Source organism: Mustelus asterias, chromosome 23 (genome assembly GCF_964213995.1).
Source record: "Mustelus asterias chromosome 23, sMusAst1.hap1.1, whole genome shotgun sequence".
Classification (NCBI taxonomy): Eukaryota; Metazoa; Chordata; class Chondrichthyes; order Carcharhiniformes; family Triakidae; genus Mustelus; species Mustelus asterias.
The window spans coordinates 25,578,726-25,596,411 of NC_135823.1; the positions used below are offsets into that span (position 1 = coordinate 25,578,726).

Genomic DNA, 17,686 nt, shown 5'->3' on the forward strand with positions numbered 1-17,686 from the left:
CAGCACAAAAGGAAGCCATTTTGCCTACCATGCTGAGGCAGAACTACCCTTTAATTCCGCTCCCTTACTTTTCCTCATAACCTTGTAATTTTTTTCCATTCAAGTGTTTGTCCCATTCTAATTTAAATGTTACTATTGCATCTACTTTCATCTTCCTTTCAGCCAGCGCATGATAGATTACAACTTGCTGTATTAAAAAGAAGTTCCCCATCTTGCCTCTGGTTTCTTTAGCCGATCACTTTAAATCTGCATCCTTAGTTACCAACCCTATGCCACTGGAAACAGTTTTCTCTTATTTACTCTATTCATGATTTTGAACATTTCTATTAAACATCCCGTTAACTTTCTCTGCTGCAAAATGAGCAATCCTAACTTTTCCATTCTCACTACATAACTGAAGCCACCATCCCTGGTTAAATGCAAAATACTGCATACGCTCTAATCTGAAACAAAGACTGGAAACAAATGCTGGAAAATCTCAGCAGCTCTGCCGAAGGGTCATCTGGACTCGAAATGTTGGCTCTACTCTCTCTCTCTCCACAGATGCTGTCAGACCTGCTGAGATTTTCCAGCATTTTTCTGTTTTTGGTCTGCCATCCCTGGTACAATTAAAGTGAAGAGAATTGGACAGGAAAATAGAATTGAGGTCAGGCGTGATATTGTTAAATGTCAGAGTAGGCGTGAGGGGGTGTGTGGTCTATCCTGCCCCCATTTCTTATATTCTTAAATCTCTTCTGCATCCTCTCCCAGAGCTTGACAGCTCTCTGGAAGAGTGGTGCCCAGAATTGAACACATTGCCACAGCTGAAGGCTAACCAGTGTTGAGACATTATTGGGACCGCTGCTTTTTAAAAAATTTATATTAATGACCCGAACTTATGAATTTAGGGCACAATTTCAAATTGTGCAGTTGATATAAAATTCAGAAATGTAATGAAGAATGAGAAGGGAAGTAACAGACTTCAACAGGGCACACACTGATAAAATGGCTTGCTGAAATTGAACACAAGTGTGAAATGATGCATTTACGAGGCAGAATGAAGAGAAACAATATGAATGAAGTGGTATGATTTCCAAAGGAGTGCCTAACCAATATTTTGTAAAGATTTAGCATAACTTCTTTGCTTTTCTACTCTATTCCTCTGTCAATATCCCATATGCTTTTTACAGCCTCCTCAACTTGTCCTGCCACCTTCAAGGTTTGTTTATATATATTACCAGGTGTCAATGTTCCTGCACTCCCATTAAAATCGTACCATTTATTGTTTCTCCTCATTTTTCCACCTCCTGTGTTCAATGTCAGAGTCCCATTTCACCAGTCTGTTTCTGTCCTCCTGCAGTCTATTACCCTCCTTATTTTTCATTTACAGTTCTGAATTTTGTACCATCTGCACAATTTGAAATTGTGTCCCGAATTCATAAGTTCAGGTCATTAATATATATCAAAAAGAGCTGTGGTCCCAATGACGACCTCTGGGGAATGCCGTTATATATCTCCCTCCAGTCTGAAAAATCACTGTTCACCCATTACTTTGTTTTTGCTCACTTAGAGAATTGTGTGTCCGTGCTGCCATTATCACTTCAATCCAATAGGTTGTAACTTTGTTAACATCGATTTTATTTTAAAAATCAGGCTAGCTGCTTCCAGTTTTCCAATAGTGAATCCATGTAATCTCTAATTTCTATAACTAATCCAAAAAGCTGCCACCTGCTTCCTATCCTCCAAGTCCTGTTCATTGATTATAGCAGACCTCCATTGACTCTCTGTTACCAATGCAGTGGATTCAATATCCTTGCTGTAAACTCCTGCAAGGCCTTGCTGCAGTCTACCCCTGTGGTCTCCTCCTGTCCTATATGTCTATGCAATCTCTTTCTTCCAGTTCTCCTGTGTAACCCTTCCGTCCAGTGATAGGCAACCTAGGCCAGTAAGTAGGCTGCATGAGTGGCTCTCCTTCATCTCAGTGGGCTGCAGAATTGAAATCGGGCTTGTTGACTAACCATGACCCTATGGATAAGATTGAATACACGCCAAATATTTCATGATTCAAGTTTTAGAAAGTAGCTCAATGTTCTGTGCAATCAGCATGCACCCCACTTTACTTGCCCTTGCTTTACGTGCTTATCCTTCATACCGTAGGAAAACAACTATGCAGATGGAAATCAGTGGAATGCAGCAGCCCTGTGCCTGGGCAACGGTCAGAAAATGTGTTGTGAATCACACTCAGAACTCAGATGGACTGCATGTGGACCCCAGGCCACAGGTTGCCCATCACTACCTCTGTTTGTTCCATTTTTTGATGGCAGTGCCTTCGACCACCTTCCATCTTGGTGTTATGTTCAGGAACTGCCTCCTTTAGACCTTCCCTAAATATACTCCTAGAACTGCAAAGCAGCCGGTTTGACTTTGTAAACAAACTGGTTTGCCTCTGTTTATATGTTAAAGGTAGTCTATATAAAGATAACTGCAACTTGTATGATTGGTTATAATACAATGAGTTGTAGGATATTGAGAAGTATAGGAGAACAGCAAGATCTTGGAGTGCACGTCCACAGATTCCTGAAGCAGGGTTGTTAGATAAGGCGATGATGAAGGCTTATGGAATACTACCAAAGTTTCTCATGTATATGGCTTTGTTCCAGAAATGATTGTGCTGTGCCAAGTGAATTATGGCTTGCTTTCTGATTACTTTGGCTGACTTCTACTTTCCCTAGCAAATTTAGAAACATGAGGCTCAGTCTCGTTCAGAGATGACAATTCATTAGCAGTTCTGCTGGTGAAACTCTCGTTGTCGCATGTGAAATGGTATAATAGTTAAGGAGGAATTGTGAGATTTTGCTCTTCCATGTTCCTCTTGACAGTTTCTTTAGGTCAGACAAGAAAGTTTGAATGGCTCTCTCAGCTAGTCTGTTTGATGCTGGGTGGTAAGGCGAAGTTCTAATGTGTTTAACATTGTTGAGAGCAGCACTTGTGAATATGGTTCCATTGTCTGATACAATGACTTCAGATTATCCGTGAGTTGAAAAGCATTGGCGTAATCTTTCAATGGCAGCCTGCGAATTAGGTGACCCCCTAATGTCCATCTACTTAGAATGTGCTTCTGTCATGAGCAAAAACATTGTGCCTAGGAATGCACATAATTGATATGGATTTGTACCCATGGCTGGCCAGGCCCATTCCCAAGGGTGCAGTGAAACTTCAGCAGACACTGTTGACAGTGCTTGACTAGCTTCTCAACATCAGCATCAATACCAAGCCACCACACATAACTCCTGGCCAAGCATCTTCACCTTAGAGATGCCAGGATGGGGGCTGCTTAATTCAGTTAGGAGCAGCTCTCTGTCTGATACAGGAATGACTACTCTTATTCCCCAAGAATTTGATGCCATCCTGACAACTCAGTTCATTCTTGCGGGTAAAGAATGGTTTAATTTCCTCGGAAACTGACTCATTTACCATCCTTTAAATATTCTGTCTCTCGCCTTAGACAGAAATGGATCTCGATTGGTCCAGTTCCTGATCTGTTTTGCCAAGACTGGCAATGTGTCTAAAAAACAAATTAATGCCATGATGATTTATTGAGGTAGTGGGGCACAGGTGATACTTTCTTGCAAGGATAGGCAGCTAAGAGCATCCACATTCGCTATGTGTGTTCCAGGTTGGTGCTTGAAAGTATCTTCATATGTGCACAGAATTAAAGTCCACCTTTGAATTCTTGCCAAGGTGATCAATGGGATAGCCTTGTCCTCTTTGACGAGACACAAGAGCGGTTTGTGGTCAGAACTGTGGCAAAGTGTAAGTTCTGGTGGAATTTCTTGATGCCAAAGATTATTGATAGTCCTTTCTTCTCAATTTGTGAGTAGCCTTTTTTAGCCTCTGGGAGGGTTCTTGACACATACCCTATCGGCCTTTCAGAGACATTGTCCAACTTATGGGACAACATCACACCATCACCATATGGAGAGGCATTGCAGGTCAGTATCAGTTCTTTAGATGAGTTGAAGTGTACTTACAGGTTTGAGGAATGCAGCACTTGCTTTACTCTGTTGAAAGCTTCCTCCTGAGGAGCCTTCCCAGACCAACGATAATGTTTCTTTAGCAGAATATGCAAGGGGTCAATACCGTTGATAATTTGGTAAAAAACATCCATAGTAGTTTACCATCCCCAAAAATGATGTGAGTTCCGCTGTGCTTGTTGGGGCAAGCACCTCCTTTATCACCTTGAACTTGTCTTCTTTGGAGTGTAATCCTTGTGCATCTGCATGGTGCCCAGATAGGTCACCACAATGGCCAGAAAGGTGCACTTCACTTTCTAGAGGCGAACTCTAGCCTCCTGAAATCTCTTTCACAACCCACTAGCCCCCATAGCAAACTCTCCATAGTTCTTTGGAATATTGCACAGGCTGAAGACACACCTAAAGGCAGGCACATGTCCTGGAACAGGCCTGTGTGTGTTTATTGTGACATACCCCCGGGTAGCATCATCTAATTCGAGTTGCTGGTACCTGTGACTCGTATCCAGCTTTGTGTAAGATTGACCTCCTGCCAGCTTTGCATAAAGGTTTAATTCTTAGGATTGGAGGCCTGATTATGTGTTAGCTTATAATTGCTGCAAATGTGGATGGTCTTTTCCGGTTTCAATATGGGGACTATAGGTGCTGCACATAACGAGAACTGTATAACGAGGCTGGATAATGCCTTGTTCTTCCAACCTGTTTAACTCAGTATCCACTTTCTTTCATTAAGGATTATGGTACCGGTATTTCCCTAAAGAATTGGGGAGTCGCCTCTGTAATCACATAAGCCTTAGCTTGTAGTCCTTTGATTTTATCTAATTCATCACAGAAGACGCTCTCATATTTTCTTATCAGTCTGGGCAGCCTCCCAGCCCGCACTTGAAAAATCTCAGTCCAATTCAATTTGATTTGTTTAAATCAATCACGGCCGAGAAGCCTTGGTCCTTCACCTGGTTACTATTATCACTGGCAGCTGGGTAGACTTGTCCAGAGCTTACAGGTACCATTGCGGTGCCTTTCATTTTTATTGCTTCTCCTGTATATTCAACTTGGCAGAAGTGCTGTTCAAGTTCAGTGGTTGGACTCCCTGTCTTAGGTACTAAAACATATACTCGCCCATCACAGTGGCTGATGCCCTTGTATCCACTTCCATTTTAAGAGGCTTCCCATTTACCAAGAGCGTTACAGCAATAGGGTCTATCTTGGCTGTTTTTAGATTAAATAGAGAGCGAATACCAGAATCACGGGGCCTAGGCTCTTCCACATTGTATACTTGTAACATCTTAGTTGATCAATTACTTGATCTTGACTTATCTCTTGCATTGCTTTATCAAATGTCCTCTTTTGTGACAGTAAAAATACTTAGCCTCCTTAAACCGACATGATTCAGGAGTGTGGCTATCTCCACATTGGTAGCATTCCACTTTAAGCATTACTGACTGATTGCCTATTCCGTACCTTCTTGTTTTGTTGGTGGCTGAAACTGTTTCCTACTTTGTGGCTGTTTCAGTGGTTTTGGCACCATGGCTGCATTCAGGTTCCTGCCCTAACTGGTGAATGCTGCCATTTTGTGTGCTCTGCAGCTCTTGTGCACCTTTATTTGTGCTTTTGCTGTTGCCTTTTCTTTTATTCCTCATTGATTTCTATGTTTCCATGACAACAAAAACAGCTACCACTGCTGAACTTAGTACAAATTTTCAAGAGTTTTCCCAACTTCCCTGAACAAATTTGTCACTGAAAATTAGTCATTAAGTAAATGGCACAGTTTGAGACAAAAAACGAAAATGCTGGAAAATCTCAGCAGGTCTGACAGCCTCTGCGGAGAGAGAATAGAGCCAGTGTTTCGAGTCTGGATGGCCCATCGTCCAAAGGGTCATCCAGACTCAACATTGGCTCTATTCTCTCTCCACAGATGCTGTCAGACCTGCTGAGGTTTTCCAGCATTTTCTGTTATTTCAGATTCCAGCATCCGCAGTATTTTATTTTTATCTTGAAACAGTTTGAGTATTGATATCACTCGTGCATCTTGGGATCTGCAAATAGCAGGGAAAATTCATGAATTGAATTGATTTTCTGACATTTAATCAACTAGCACAAGAACAGTAGAATTCACATCTCAATTTGATAAGTACCAACATTAATGATGCCTACAGAACCGTCTGTGTCCTTCACAAAAGAATATTTTGAAGTGTGTTGGTGACTCTTTTGTAGGCAAATATGGTAGCTATTTTGCATACATCAAGATTCCACCAACACCAATGAAATGAATGACCAACTACAAGAGACATTAGCCAGGACTCTGGAGAACTTACTGCTTTTCTTCAAATTAAATGGTGTGATCTTTCACATCTGAACAGTCGGCACCTTAGTTTAACATCTTATCCATAGGTTTAGACCTCTGACAATACAAGTCCTTCTCAATACTGCATTGAGGTTATAGATGAAGTGGAGCTTAATTGAGTGCACAATGTCACTTAGAATGCTCACAAATGAGCCAAACCTCTTTTCTCAATGGACCAGTGAAGCAGGTAATAGAAATATTTTTGCCAATAATCTTTACATTTTTGTAATTCCAATGCAATCCGTGTGTAATGCTTCCACATTCCTGGAAAATAGATTATATCGAATTAGGTGTATATGGATTGAATTGTTTAGATCTGCTGGAGATCAGACTCCAGTAAGTTAGTAAACTGGGATATTCATTAAACAATAAGAATATGTACCAAATGACTGCAGCAAGGGTGTTCAGAGAAGTACAGTAATTTACAGTTAATTAAAACCTGTGACATATCAATTCCAAACCATGTCTTAAAAGAATGTAACATTTATTCAGCATTCGGAATTAGTGAAACATATGACTATTACACACTCAGCTGGTCCTTTTTAATCACAGCTTAATAATCATGAACTCAGAATGAGGAGCAGTGTGGTTAAAAAGTTAAATTCAATAGGTGGTACAGATCATTCAAAATCCAACGGGCTGTGTCACGCACTAAGGTGTGTAAAGGTACAGGGTTTATAGGAGCTAAATGAATAGCTCCTGGAAATGGCACAGGGATCACAATGCACAATTAACCCATGCCCATTGATTGCAATGCAGGCTGCATACTAACTTTGTGCCCCCTGCTCGTTTGAATGATTTCCACGTCAAGCCAACTGTTCACTGACTGGACACATCAACTGGGCACCAATACCATGAATGGCTAGCTCCACTTAAAGCTAACCTGAAGTACTTAAAGCAATCCTGCATCTCTTAAAGGGGAACTGCATTGTGCCTGAAGCAGGTGCTGTGAGTCGCGGTTGAAGAGAATCTGACCTTGGAAAGAATGAACAATGGCACAACAGGAGAGAAAGCAGGCACCAAGGTTTTGGAGGTTTTGTTGGACAGTCAAAAGATGGTAGCAGCAGACAGCTGTGGAGGTTGAAGACCTGTTGTAGACCCGAAGACCTGGAAGCAGTGTGGCAACGAGTTCAATGGCTGCACATGAGTGGTCATAGTCAGTTGATGCATCTTGAAATGCCATATCCTACCAATTGCACCAGTAACCTCAACTACAGCTCAAATCATCACACCCCCATCACTCACCTACTAACAATCCCTATGAATCCAGCCACATATCTAACATTCATATGCTTAACCTCACTGTCACAAACCCAGCACTGCTGCAAGCCTCACATCCGCATCTCATGTTGCCAGCTATTCAACCATGACAGCTTCATCAGCCAAACAGATTGTGCGATACTCTGACACACTTCCCTCTCTCTTGCAGGACAAGGTGGCATACAACCAGAGGCAGCAGAATCTAACTGGAATCGGCCGATGCACCTGCATGTCCTAACTCCCACGGAGCAGACATTGCTGAGAGCGTGGTCAGCGGTGGGGCTCAAACTGTCTGTAACATAGCATGATTTCATTTATAAATTTGGTTTGGAATGTTTATTTTGGAGTGACTTTTATTTGTGTATTGCAGCCAAGCGGATACTATGTTGATCAGTGAAAGAAGGAAGGGAAAGTGAAGAACTGTTGGTGAAGGGGAATTGTATTGCGATTACTGGTATAATGTTATATTATGAGTCCTTCATGGACATTGTGGGCAGAAATAACCTAGATATAGGCTGCCTCCTCCCTTTTTTTTCTCCGTTTTTTCTTCTTCTTCTTTCCCCAGCTCGTGACCTGTTCAGTGTAGAGCTGTTGATGAGGACTGTCATCTTATGATGGTCAGGTTGTGCAACACACAGCAGACTATGACAAATCTGGACACTGCTCTGGTGTGTGCTGCAGGGCTCTTAAGCATGCCAATGGTTCCATTGTCACACGCTAGCTGGACATTGAGGGAGTGGTATCCATTTTAGTTCCGCTATTGGGAAGAGTTGACATGTGACTTCCACAAAGGATGTATATGCAGACAAATGGCACACTGCACCATGTGAAAGCCTGTAAACCCAGTGGAGCCACAGATTCATTTCATCACCTTGTCTCTGGCAAGACAGAATGAAATGTAGTTAGCTCTGTTTGAGTATAGAGTCTCTGATACCTGAACACGCCGGGCAAGTATGGCCTCTTGCTCAAGAGCCCTTTTTTCCCCTCCCTTTCCCCACCACTGTCCAGCGGCAGCTTGCTCTGCTCTGCATGTCCTTTGTTCATTCTTCTAATCGTGCTGTATTCCAACGGAAATGTCTATGAGTGCACCTACGTCTGGGAGCAACTGATTTGTACAGAAGCCCTGAAGTTAGCAAGAAGTCCTTCAGCACCTGCCACACATTCCCTGGAAACTTTTGTAACTTGAAACAACTATAGAAAACACCAAATACTTGTGGAAACGCCAGAATAAATCAATTAGCAACTAGCCTGTTGATGATCCCTTTAAGAAGCACCTGTGGGGTTTCCTTTCTGCTGGTGAACACATGTTTAACTTTGTGAGTTAAGAGAGGATGTTGACTGGAGCATTGAGACCCAAAACTGGCATTAAAAAATCAGTGCTGCATCTTTTTTATTCATTCATTGGATATGGGTGTCGCTGACTGGCCAGCATTTACTGCCCATCCCTAGTTACCCGAGGGCAGTTGAGAGTCAACCACATTGCTGTGGCTCTGCAGTCACATGTAGGCCAGACCAGGTAAGCATGGCAGATTTCTTTCCCTAAAGGACATTAGTGAACCAGATGGGTTTTTCCCGACAATGATTTCACGGTCATCAGTAGATTCTTAATTCCAGATATTTTTTATTGAATTCAAATTCCACCATCTGCCATGGCAGGATTCGAACCCAGGTCCCCAGAACGTTAGCTGAGTTTCTGGATTAATTGTCTAGCGATAATACCACTAGGCCATCACCTGATTGATGACGTGATCTGTCTGCTCTTTGTATTTCTGGCAGACGTTATGACTAGGTGAGGAAGAGTGAGCTGGTTCCCCTCTAGTCAGCTGACTTGGCTGGTCACAACAAAGGTTTTTAAATTTATTTGCCAATTTCAGATACATTTACCTTGTAATAAGGAGCCAGTTAAATACGGTTTTCTTGAGTCAAAGAAAGAGCATGTTTATTAACCGCTAAATCTGAGGGAAAAATAATTTTAAAAAGTGATGTTACACCCACACAGATACCAGAATCAAGGAAAAGTTAGAGGCCAAATAAACATGAAAAGAAAATGCGGTTAGATTGTTAAACGTTGTGGCCATTTTAAGTTAGCTGCCTCCTTTAAAATCCTAGAGCTAAATTGAAGTCCATGTTAAACTTGCTAGAGACAATTTTCCTTTTAATCCATTAGCCATCTTTTCTGTAAATGAGTTCCTCCTGAAGTTCTTTCCATTGGAAATATGCCATCTTTGTGAATGATTTTTAGATTGTTAAGACATAGGGCTTTGTGTAACTTAAGAGAGATGAATGACTGCTCCATTAACAACTTTTCCAGACTCCTCCACAGACTTTTGTCTCTAAGTCTGGTTTGGCAAAACTAGTTTTTAAAAACCCTGCTGTAGAAGTATATTCCAAAGAGATTTGATTTGCATGTCTATGATGGTCATTCTAGTAGAACAAATAATCACATATTGATATTTCATCTCAGAAACTGCTGAAACATTTCATGCAGTAGGAACAAATAAAAGATGGGATGATTTCATCCTCCTCCGGGGGTTTGAGTGTGTGTTGTGTGTATATCTTGTCTAGCTAACTGTTCCCCATTGTCTTGACAGAATTACAGTTGACTAAAGCCCAGCACTTTGCATGTTTAATGCCTTCCTTTCAGTGGTCCCTTTTCAAAGTGGACTTTGACCCACCCTCCCTCCCCTGGGGTGTGAAATTCCATGCAACACGTGGGGGCGGGTCGGCAGTGCAATCCATATAGGAACTTTCCAGAAAAGCAGTCAAATTACAATACCAGGCATGAGGTGACTCGTGGCAGCCATTTTTGGTCGGTGTCTTTTCTTGTATTTGAAAAACAGGTCCTCTTTAAACAGTTCAATATGTTTTTGCTTAGCTGGTGAAGTTATAGGTAGGTCGCGCTCGGCCAGAACTTCCCGTTGTCACGGCAGCACGAACATGTGCATCAATATGGCGTCCTGCGCGATTCACCCCACTTGTGCGTGTGCACTATGAATGAAACATTGGGGCTCCAATGGCACTTGCACATCCAAAAAAACAGATGTTAACGCAGCCAATCTCTCTCCGTACCACCGCACACCTTGTCAGGTATAAGATTGCTGCTTCTTCACAGGGAGGAGAGAGAAGAGAGTGTAAAAGAATCCAACCTAAAAGGTGTTCATAGAATGGCTTTAGCAAACACCTCAATGTATGTTCTCTGCTCAACCTCTGTGCTGGAGGCAGCAATTTTAAGGTAACCTTTCTTGATAAGATTGAGTGTAATGGTCTCACCCAATTTTACACTCCATTGAAGTTGATGTGGGTTTCCGACTCAGCAAGTCAGATTAAAATTGATGACAGTTATGTGCTAAAAGAGAGAACAGAGAAAAGCACGTATATATTTTAAATGGAAAAACTCTGATCTTGAAGAAAAATCCAGCAATTTTAATGGCTCTAATGACTATGTACCTCCTCCCTTCTCGCATCTCCTTCCCCTCAGAGTGGAGTACAATTAAAATGTGCTTTATTTCAATTGTTTTCAGATATAAACGCTCAAGCACGGAAGCTGCAGAGAAACCGAGCAAAAGGCAACATTTCAACAATGTCTGGCTACAGATATAAATTAGCCCCTCTTCGACGCAGCATCAGTGAAACAAGCCTCAATATCACTGAAGATCAGGAGGAAGAACAACAGAGACTTTATTCAACGCTGCCTGGGCTGGTTGGAAAGAGGATCAGTCGTTGCAGAAAGGACAGGTTTTGCGGCACAAACAATAAAGTGAACCAAGAAAGTAGCATCCATGAGATCCCCCACCTTCTGCTTCTTCAGGGATACAACCATCAGAACGTAAGAGCAACCAGCACACTTCTGTACGGTATACCTTCAGGACTTTTTCATATCTGGGCTAGAAGAATACAGTTACGAGTGAAAAGTTATGGGTGCACTGGACTTTTCCACAAACATTTCGGGGCAGGCGGGGGGTTCCAGGCGGGGGGTTCTCTGGGCCCGCTGGGTCCAATCACTAATTACAATGGCCCAGAGAATCGGTGTTTGTGCAAAAACGGGTTTTGTGCCGGGTGCCAAAGACAGCATGATACTCCCAGCCCCTGCCAGAGTGGGCAAGAACCCAACAAATATTCAAATGACCTCTTTACCATGTCATTAGTGGGCTTGCTGCGATGCAGTCGCCCCTCCACTGGCCGGGTTTCACAACAGGTCTTCATAGTGGTGGACCTGGAATGTGGAATTCCAAGGGTCACCGAGGCACCACCAACCCCTCAGCAAAGCGGGGTATTCTACCCCCTCCCCATGCCATGCAGGCAAAGGGTGATTCCCCCTTTCCCCACCTAGCTCTGCCCTCTGCCCAACTAGCACCCCTCCCCACCGAGCTTCCCCTCTCCACCGAGCCTCCCCTCCCCACCGAGCCTCTCCTCCCCACCGAGCCTCCCCTCCCCACCGAGTCCCCCTCCCCACCATGCCCCTGCTCCCCACCTAGCTCCCACCTCACCTAGCCCCTCTCCCCAACTAGCCCCTCTCCCCGCCTAGCCCCTCTCCCCGCCTAGCCGCTCTCCCCACCGAGCCCCATCCCCGCCTAGCCCCCCCCTCCCTGCCTAGACCCCCCACCCCACATAGCCCCCCTCCCCACCTAGCCCCGCCTCCCCACCTAGCCCCCCTCCCCGCCTAGCCCTCCCCTCCCTGCCTAGCCCCCCCACCCTGCATAGCCCCCCCTCCCCACCTAGACCCCCTCCCCACCTAGCCCCCCCTCCCCACCTAGCCCCCCCTCCGCACCTAGCCCCTCCTCCCCACCTAGCCCCCCCCCACCTAGCCCCCCACCCCACCTAGCCCCCCTCCCCACCTAGCCCCCCCTTCCCCACCTAGCCCCCCCTCCCCACCCAGCCCCTCCCCACCTAGCACCCCGCCCCACCTAGCCCCCCGCCCCACCTAGCCCCCCGCCCCACCTAGCCCCCCCGCCCCATCAAGCCCCCCTCCCTACTTAGCCCCTTCTCCCCTCCCCACCTAGCCCCCCTTCCCTCCCCACCTAGCCCCCCACCCCTCCCCACCTAGCCCCCCGCCCCACCTAGCCCCCCACCCCTCCCCACCTAGCCCTCCTCCCCTCCCCACCTAGCCCCCCTCCCCTCCCCACCTACCCCCACTCCCCACCTAACCCCCCCTTCCCCACCTAGCCCCCCCTTTCCCCACCTAGCCTCCCCTTCCCCTCCTAGCTCCCCCTTCCCCACCTAGCTCCCCCATCCCCACCTAGCTCCCCCATCCCACCTCGCCCCCCACCTAGCCCCCCCTCCTCACCGAGCCCTCCCCCCATCCAAGATGCCCCTCCCCACCTAGCCCCCCCTCCCCACCTGGCTCCCCCCTCCCCACCTGGCTCCCCCCTCCCCACCTGGCTCCCCCCTCCCCACCTGGCTCCCCCCTCCCCACCTGGCTCCCCCCTCCCCACCTAGCCCCCTCTCCCCACCTAGCCCCCCCTCCCCACCTAGCCCCCCCTCCCCACCTAGCCCCCCCTCCCCACCTAGCCTCCCCCTCCCCACCTAGCCTCCCCCTCCCCACCTAGCCTCCCCCTCCTCACCTAGCCCCCCCCTCCCCACCTAGCCCCTCTCTCCCCACCTAGACCCCCTCCCCACCTAGACCCCCTCTCCCCACCTAGACCCCCTCCCCACCGAGCCCCGCTTCCCCACCTAGCCCCCCCTTCCCCTCAGACTCCCAAACAGGTCTCAGTTTCTCTTTTACGAAGCAGAAACCACAGACTGTCAATCAGGCTTAGCCTACGGTTGGGATCAATGAAACCAATTCAGATGCTTCACTGCCGAAGCCGTCACTGAAAGCTTTTTGAAATTGACCGATCAAAGCCTTCTCATTCACTATGGCCTGAAGGGTGGAATCTGAGGGGGATGGGGAGCCAGAGTGGGAGTCTCAGGGGGAAAAGGGAGCCTGAATGGGAAAAGGGGAGCCTGAGCGGGGGTCTGAGGGTCAGGCCACCCTCATGCCTGCGTGTGTTTGGGGGCGGGGGGAGGGAGGTCTACCCGTAATTTGTGTTTGGGGGAGGGGAGAGGATGACCCTCTTTTGGTGAGGGGTTGGTTGTGCAACCGGGTCAATAGGGGGAAGGAGGCTGGTAAATGATCGCGGAGATCGGGGCACCATTTAAAAATATCTTGGAACAGTGGGGCTGGCCAGCAGCTTGTTCATGATGCATAAATTAGCATCCATTAGCAGGAGAATCCCACCTGCTAGACATTACTAACGCTCACAGGAAACCCTCCAGATTTCCTGCTGGCGTGGGCACTTAGTCCCAATTCGGGAGATTCAGGCCCAAGTGGCAAACAGCAAATATTTACATGACAAAAATGTGCATCCTGGGTGTTTCATTGGTTAGCAACTAGAATTCTGAATTATAGGGATGGTGACATGTTATTGGATTAATACTAGGTTGTGATTTTCTGCTGAGATTGGGCATGAGTAGTTCTTCCATTGGATGTCAACGTTGCATCCAGTCAAGGTGGTATGGTCAAGAGTAGAACTGTCTCTACTTGACTTCATGGTGCTTCCTTAGTCAGCCTGACTTTGTACTTAACTTGGGTTGGCATGGGGGAAGGAAATAGAATAATGGTTTATGATCTCTAAGGCCCTAATTGGATGCTCTATATGGTGGCCAAAGGAAGGGAATGCTTGACAAGGCCCCCATTTGCCTGCTTGGTCACTTGAAGGTAGGCTATGTGCTCGGTTGATTGATATTCCAGCAGCAGGCATTTGTGGAGTGGAAAACTGCAGAAACTATCGGGGTTTCTTTCCTCAATGTTAATTTTCTGGATCAGTGGGGAAATTGAGTTATCATGTTTTCATGGAAAAGACAATGGTTTCAGTTTCACCCCAATGCGGACTACTGAATGTAAATTGCGTTTCAGAAATTAAGGTCTGTATTACCAATCATGGAAATTAAGAGAAGAATTCCATCCCTGTCAGTCGCTAGCTTGAAAGACAGACTGCAAAATCATTTTTCTGATGCAGCATAGTCTCAAATCCAGTGTCCTCACTGTGTGGTTGGATGCCAAGTCTCATTGCCAAAACAGAACATGATAATAATGACAGGCATGTAACACTGGAAATGCTAATTACACCATCCCTACAGACATTACTGGAGTTAATGTTGTTACTTTTAAAATTGGATTTCCCATGGACAAATCATGATAGAGGTTTCAATATGTTTTGATCGAATGTTCCAACTGACCTTAATACGTACTGGGCGGGATTCGCTGGTCTCGTCCATGGCGGGATCCATTGTGAGCGAGAACGGAAAACTTGACGCTCCGTCCAAAACTCAGTTCACTTTTGGTGGCACCGGAGAATCCGAGCCATGAACGAGGTTGGAGAATTTCAGCTGCTACGTAAATACACACACACAATTTTATATACATAGAGGTTAACAATGTATATGGAATTTAGAAGAATGAGAGGGATCTCATAGAAACGTATAAAATCCTGATGGGACTGGACAGGCTAGATGCGGGAAGAATGTTCCTGATATTGGGGAATTGCAGAACTAGGGGTCACAGTCTAAGAATAAGGGGTAAGCCATTCAGGACTGAGATGAGAAAGAACCTCTTCGCTCAGAGAGTTGTGAACCTGTGGAATTCTCTACCACAGAAAGCTGTTAGGACCAGTTTGTTAGATGTGTTCAAGAGGGAGCTGGATGTGGTCCTTGTGGTTAATGGGATCAAGGGGTATGGAGAGAAAGCGGAAGTGGGATACTGAAAGTGCATGATCAGCCATAATCATATTGAATGGTGATGCAGGCTCGAAGGGCCGAATGGCCTACTCCTGCACCTATTTTCTATGTTCCTATGTATAGTGACAGATTTGCAGGTCCAAATGGTGTGTTGTTTCAGGAAGCCCCTTCATAGACTAAAAGCATATTTAAAGTATCTTGATGGTATTTGAGTTTCTGAGGTGATTGGAGGGCCTTCTGTTTTCACTGCTTCCATAGTGGCACTAATTGGGAGAATGAGGAAATCAATCAAGGTTATTAAACAATTACATTTTTAATTGACATCCTAACGCATAGCAAGGATTTATTGTTTAAAACCCTCACACTTCATTCTTTACCTCGGGTAAAATGTTTCTGTTCAGTTTAAAAAAAACACAAGTGGAATTATAGTTTGACATATGCTGATCCCAATCAGGATGTACTTAAAATCATTTACTTGATAGAACATTAGATAAAAGGCTTTGCTCACCATGTGGCTATTTGGCTTGATCCAACGATTAGAAAGATAGACGGAAGATTTTTCTGGTCCTCAGGGTGTTCCCCTTAAAAGACATTTTGCTGCAATTACATTGGTAGTCTTGGCTGTAACGCTAGAACTCTGTTTTTGAACTGATGAGTGAGAATGTGAAACATTCAGCCTCTGGGTTTTGTTTTTACAGGATTGTTTGGCGTACCCTCTGGATTATGAGAAGCAAATCGTTGGACAAGAAACGGCCTCGGCAAAGCCCAATATATGTTTGTCATCACCCGACATCCTTTCTCTGCACTGCAAAATCAAAAGGATTAAGCGGTCAAATAAATATAGTCGCTGCATTGAGGAACAGACTATATTGGAGCCATCCCCAAATGCCTGCATTTCACTGAACTGCATACCAACAGAAGGGCCAGCAGAACTCAGACACGGTGACCTAGTTGGCTTTGGACAGCATTATCTTTTTCTCTTCAAAGATCCTTCGGGTGCCAAAAAGCTGCCAGCCCACACGTTTTCTATGCTGAAGCATTTGCACCACTTGCCTGAGCACACGAATAGCCGGAGAGTTCCCGTCTGTAGAATGTGTGGCTCTGTTATTAAGAATGGTTCGGCAAGCAAGCACAAAAATCCCAACCCTTCTGCCAACAGAGGTAACAGCGTTCAGAAAAAGAAGCTGCAACTCGAATACGAAAGGCCCTTTGAGGATGTGCTTGTCAATAAAATCTTGACCCTTATCGAACCCAGTGGAGATGACCACAAACTGACACCAGCTTGTCTGCTGTGTCTGTGTGTCCAGCACTCAGCTACTACCTTCAAGTCAGGTGATTTTATGAAGCTCCTTCTGAAGATAGTGAACAGGATACAAGCTATATCGTTGGTTAGTACCCTGTTTCCTAATACTGGAGTTATAATTATATTTGCATTTATTAGATGCCTGAACATAAGCTTAACAATTTGCATTTATGTAAAGCTGTTAACATAGTTAAACATCCCAAGGCATTCTCAAATGAGATTTTGGAATTGATGGCCAAAAGCTCAGACAAAGAGTCTTAAGGTCTTAAGACACTTCTTTAAAAAGGAGACCGAGGAGAGAGGTGGCGAGGTTCAGGGAGAGAATTCTGGAGCTTCTGGCTCTCAACGCTCTTAAGTGTTGTTTGGAGTTTAATGATTTTTACTCTCTAGTCGTACCCATCTTCAAAAGGAGGATTGCATTTGTTAAAATATTTGTATTCAACAAAGTTTTGCACAGGTTATTTGTTTTGAGTTTCTATATTTTGAATCTGAGTCCTCCCCAATCATCCAATATATAAAGACTTATCTTGCTCTTTAATTTTCTTGTGGTGTATTTCAAACATTTCACAGCCAATTGATTTGAAGTGTGGCCATGATTATTATTATATAGCTAAACGTGGCAGCCAATTTGCAAACAGCAAGATGCCACAAACAGCAAAGGAGAGGATGACCAGTTAATCAGTCACATGGTTAGCACTGCTGCCTCACAGCGCCAGGGACCCGGGTTCGATTCCCGGCTTGGGTCACTGTCTGTGGAGTTTGCATGTTCTCCCCATGTCTGTGTGGGTTTCCTCTGGGGGCTCCGGTTTCCTCCCACATTCTGAAAGACGGGCTGGTTAGGTGAATTGGTCCGAACAGGTGCCGGACTGTGACGATAGGGGAATTTCACAGTAACTTCATTGCTGTGTCAATCTAAACCTTACCTGTGACTAATAAATAAACATTACATTACAGATTTTCTTTGGCGATGTTCTGAATATTAATCGCTGGCCTTGGAGATTTCTCTACTCCATTTTGAATAAAGCCACAGGATCTTTTACATCCAATAGAAAA

At 45.1% G+C, this 17,686-nt stretch overlaps 1 protein-coding gene across 1 annotated transcript in view; it reads left to right on the top strand.

Moving 5' to 3' along the window:
* The window catches only part of radil (Ras association and DIL domains), a 119,632-nt gene that overhangs the window by 22,984 nt on the left and 78,962 nt on the right, over positions 1 to 17,686 (top strand). The window contains exons 2-3 of the mRNA XM_078240150.1: positions 11,136 to 11,440; positions 16,029 to 16,718. Of these exons, the coding sequence (XP_078096276.1) occupies positions 11,136 to 11,440; positions 16,029 to 16,718 (995 nt within the window). The remainder of the gene's footprint in view (positions 1 to 11,135; positions 11,441 to 16,028; positions 16,719 to 17,686) is intronic.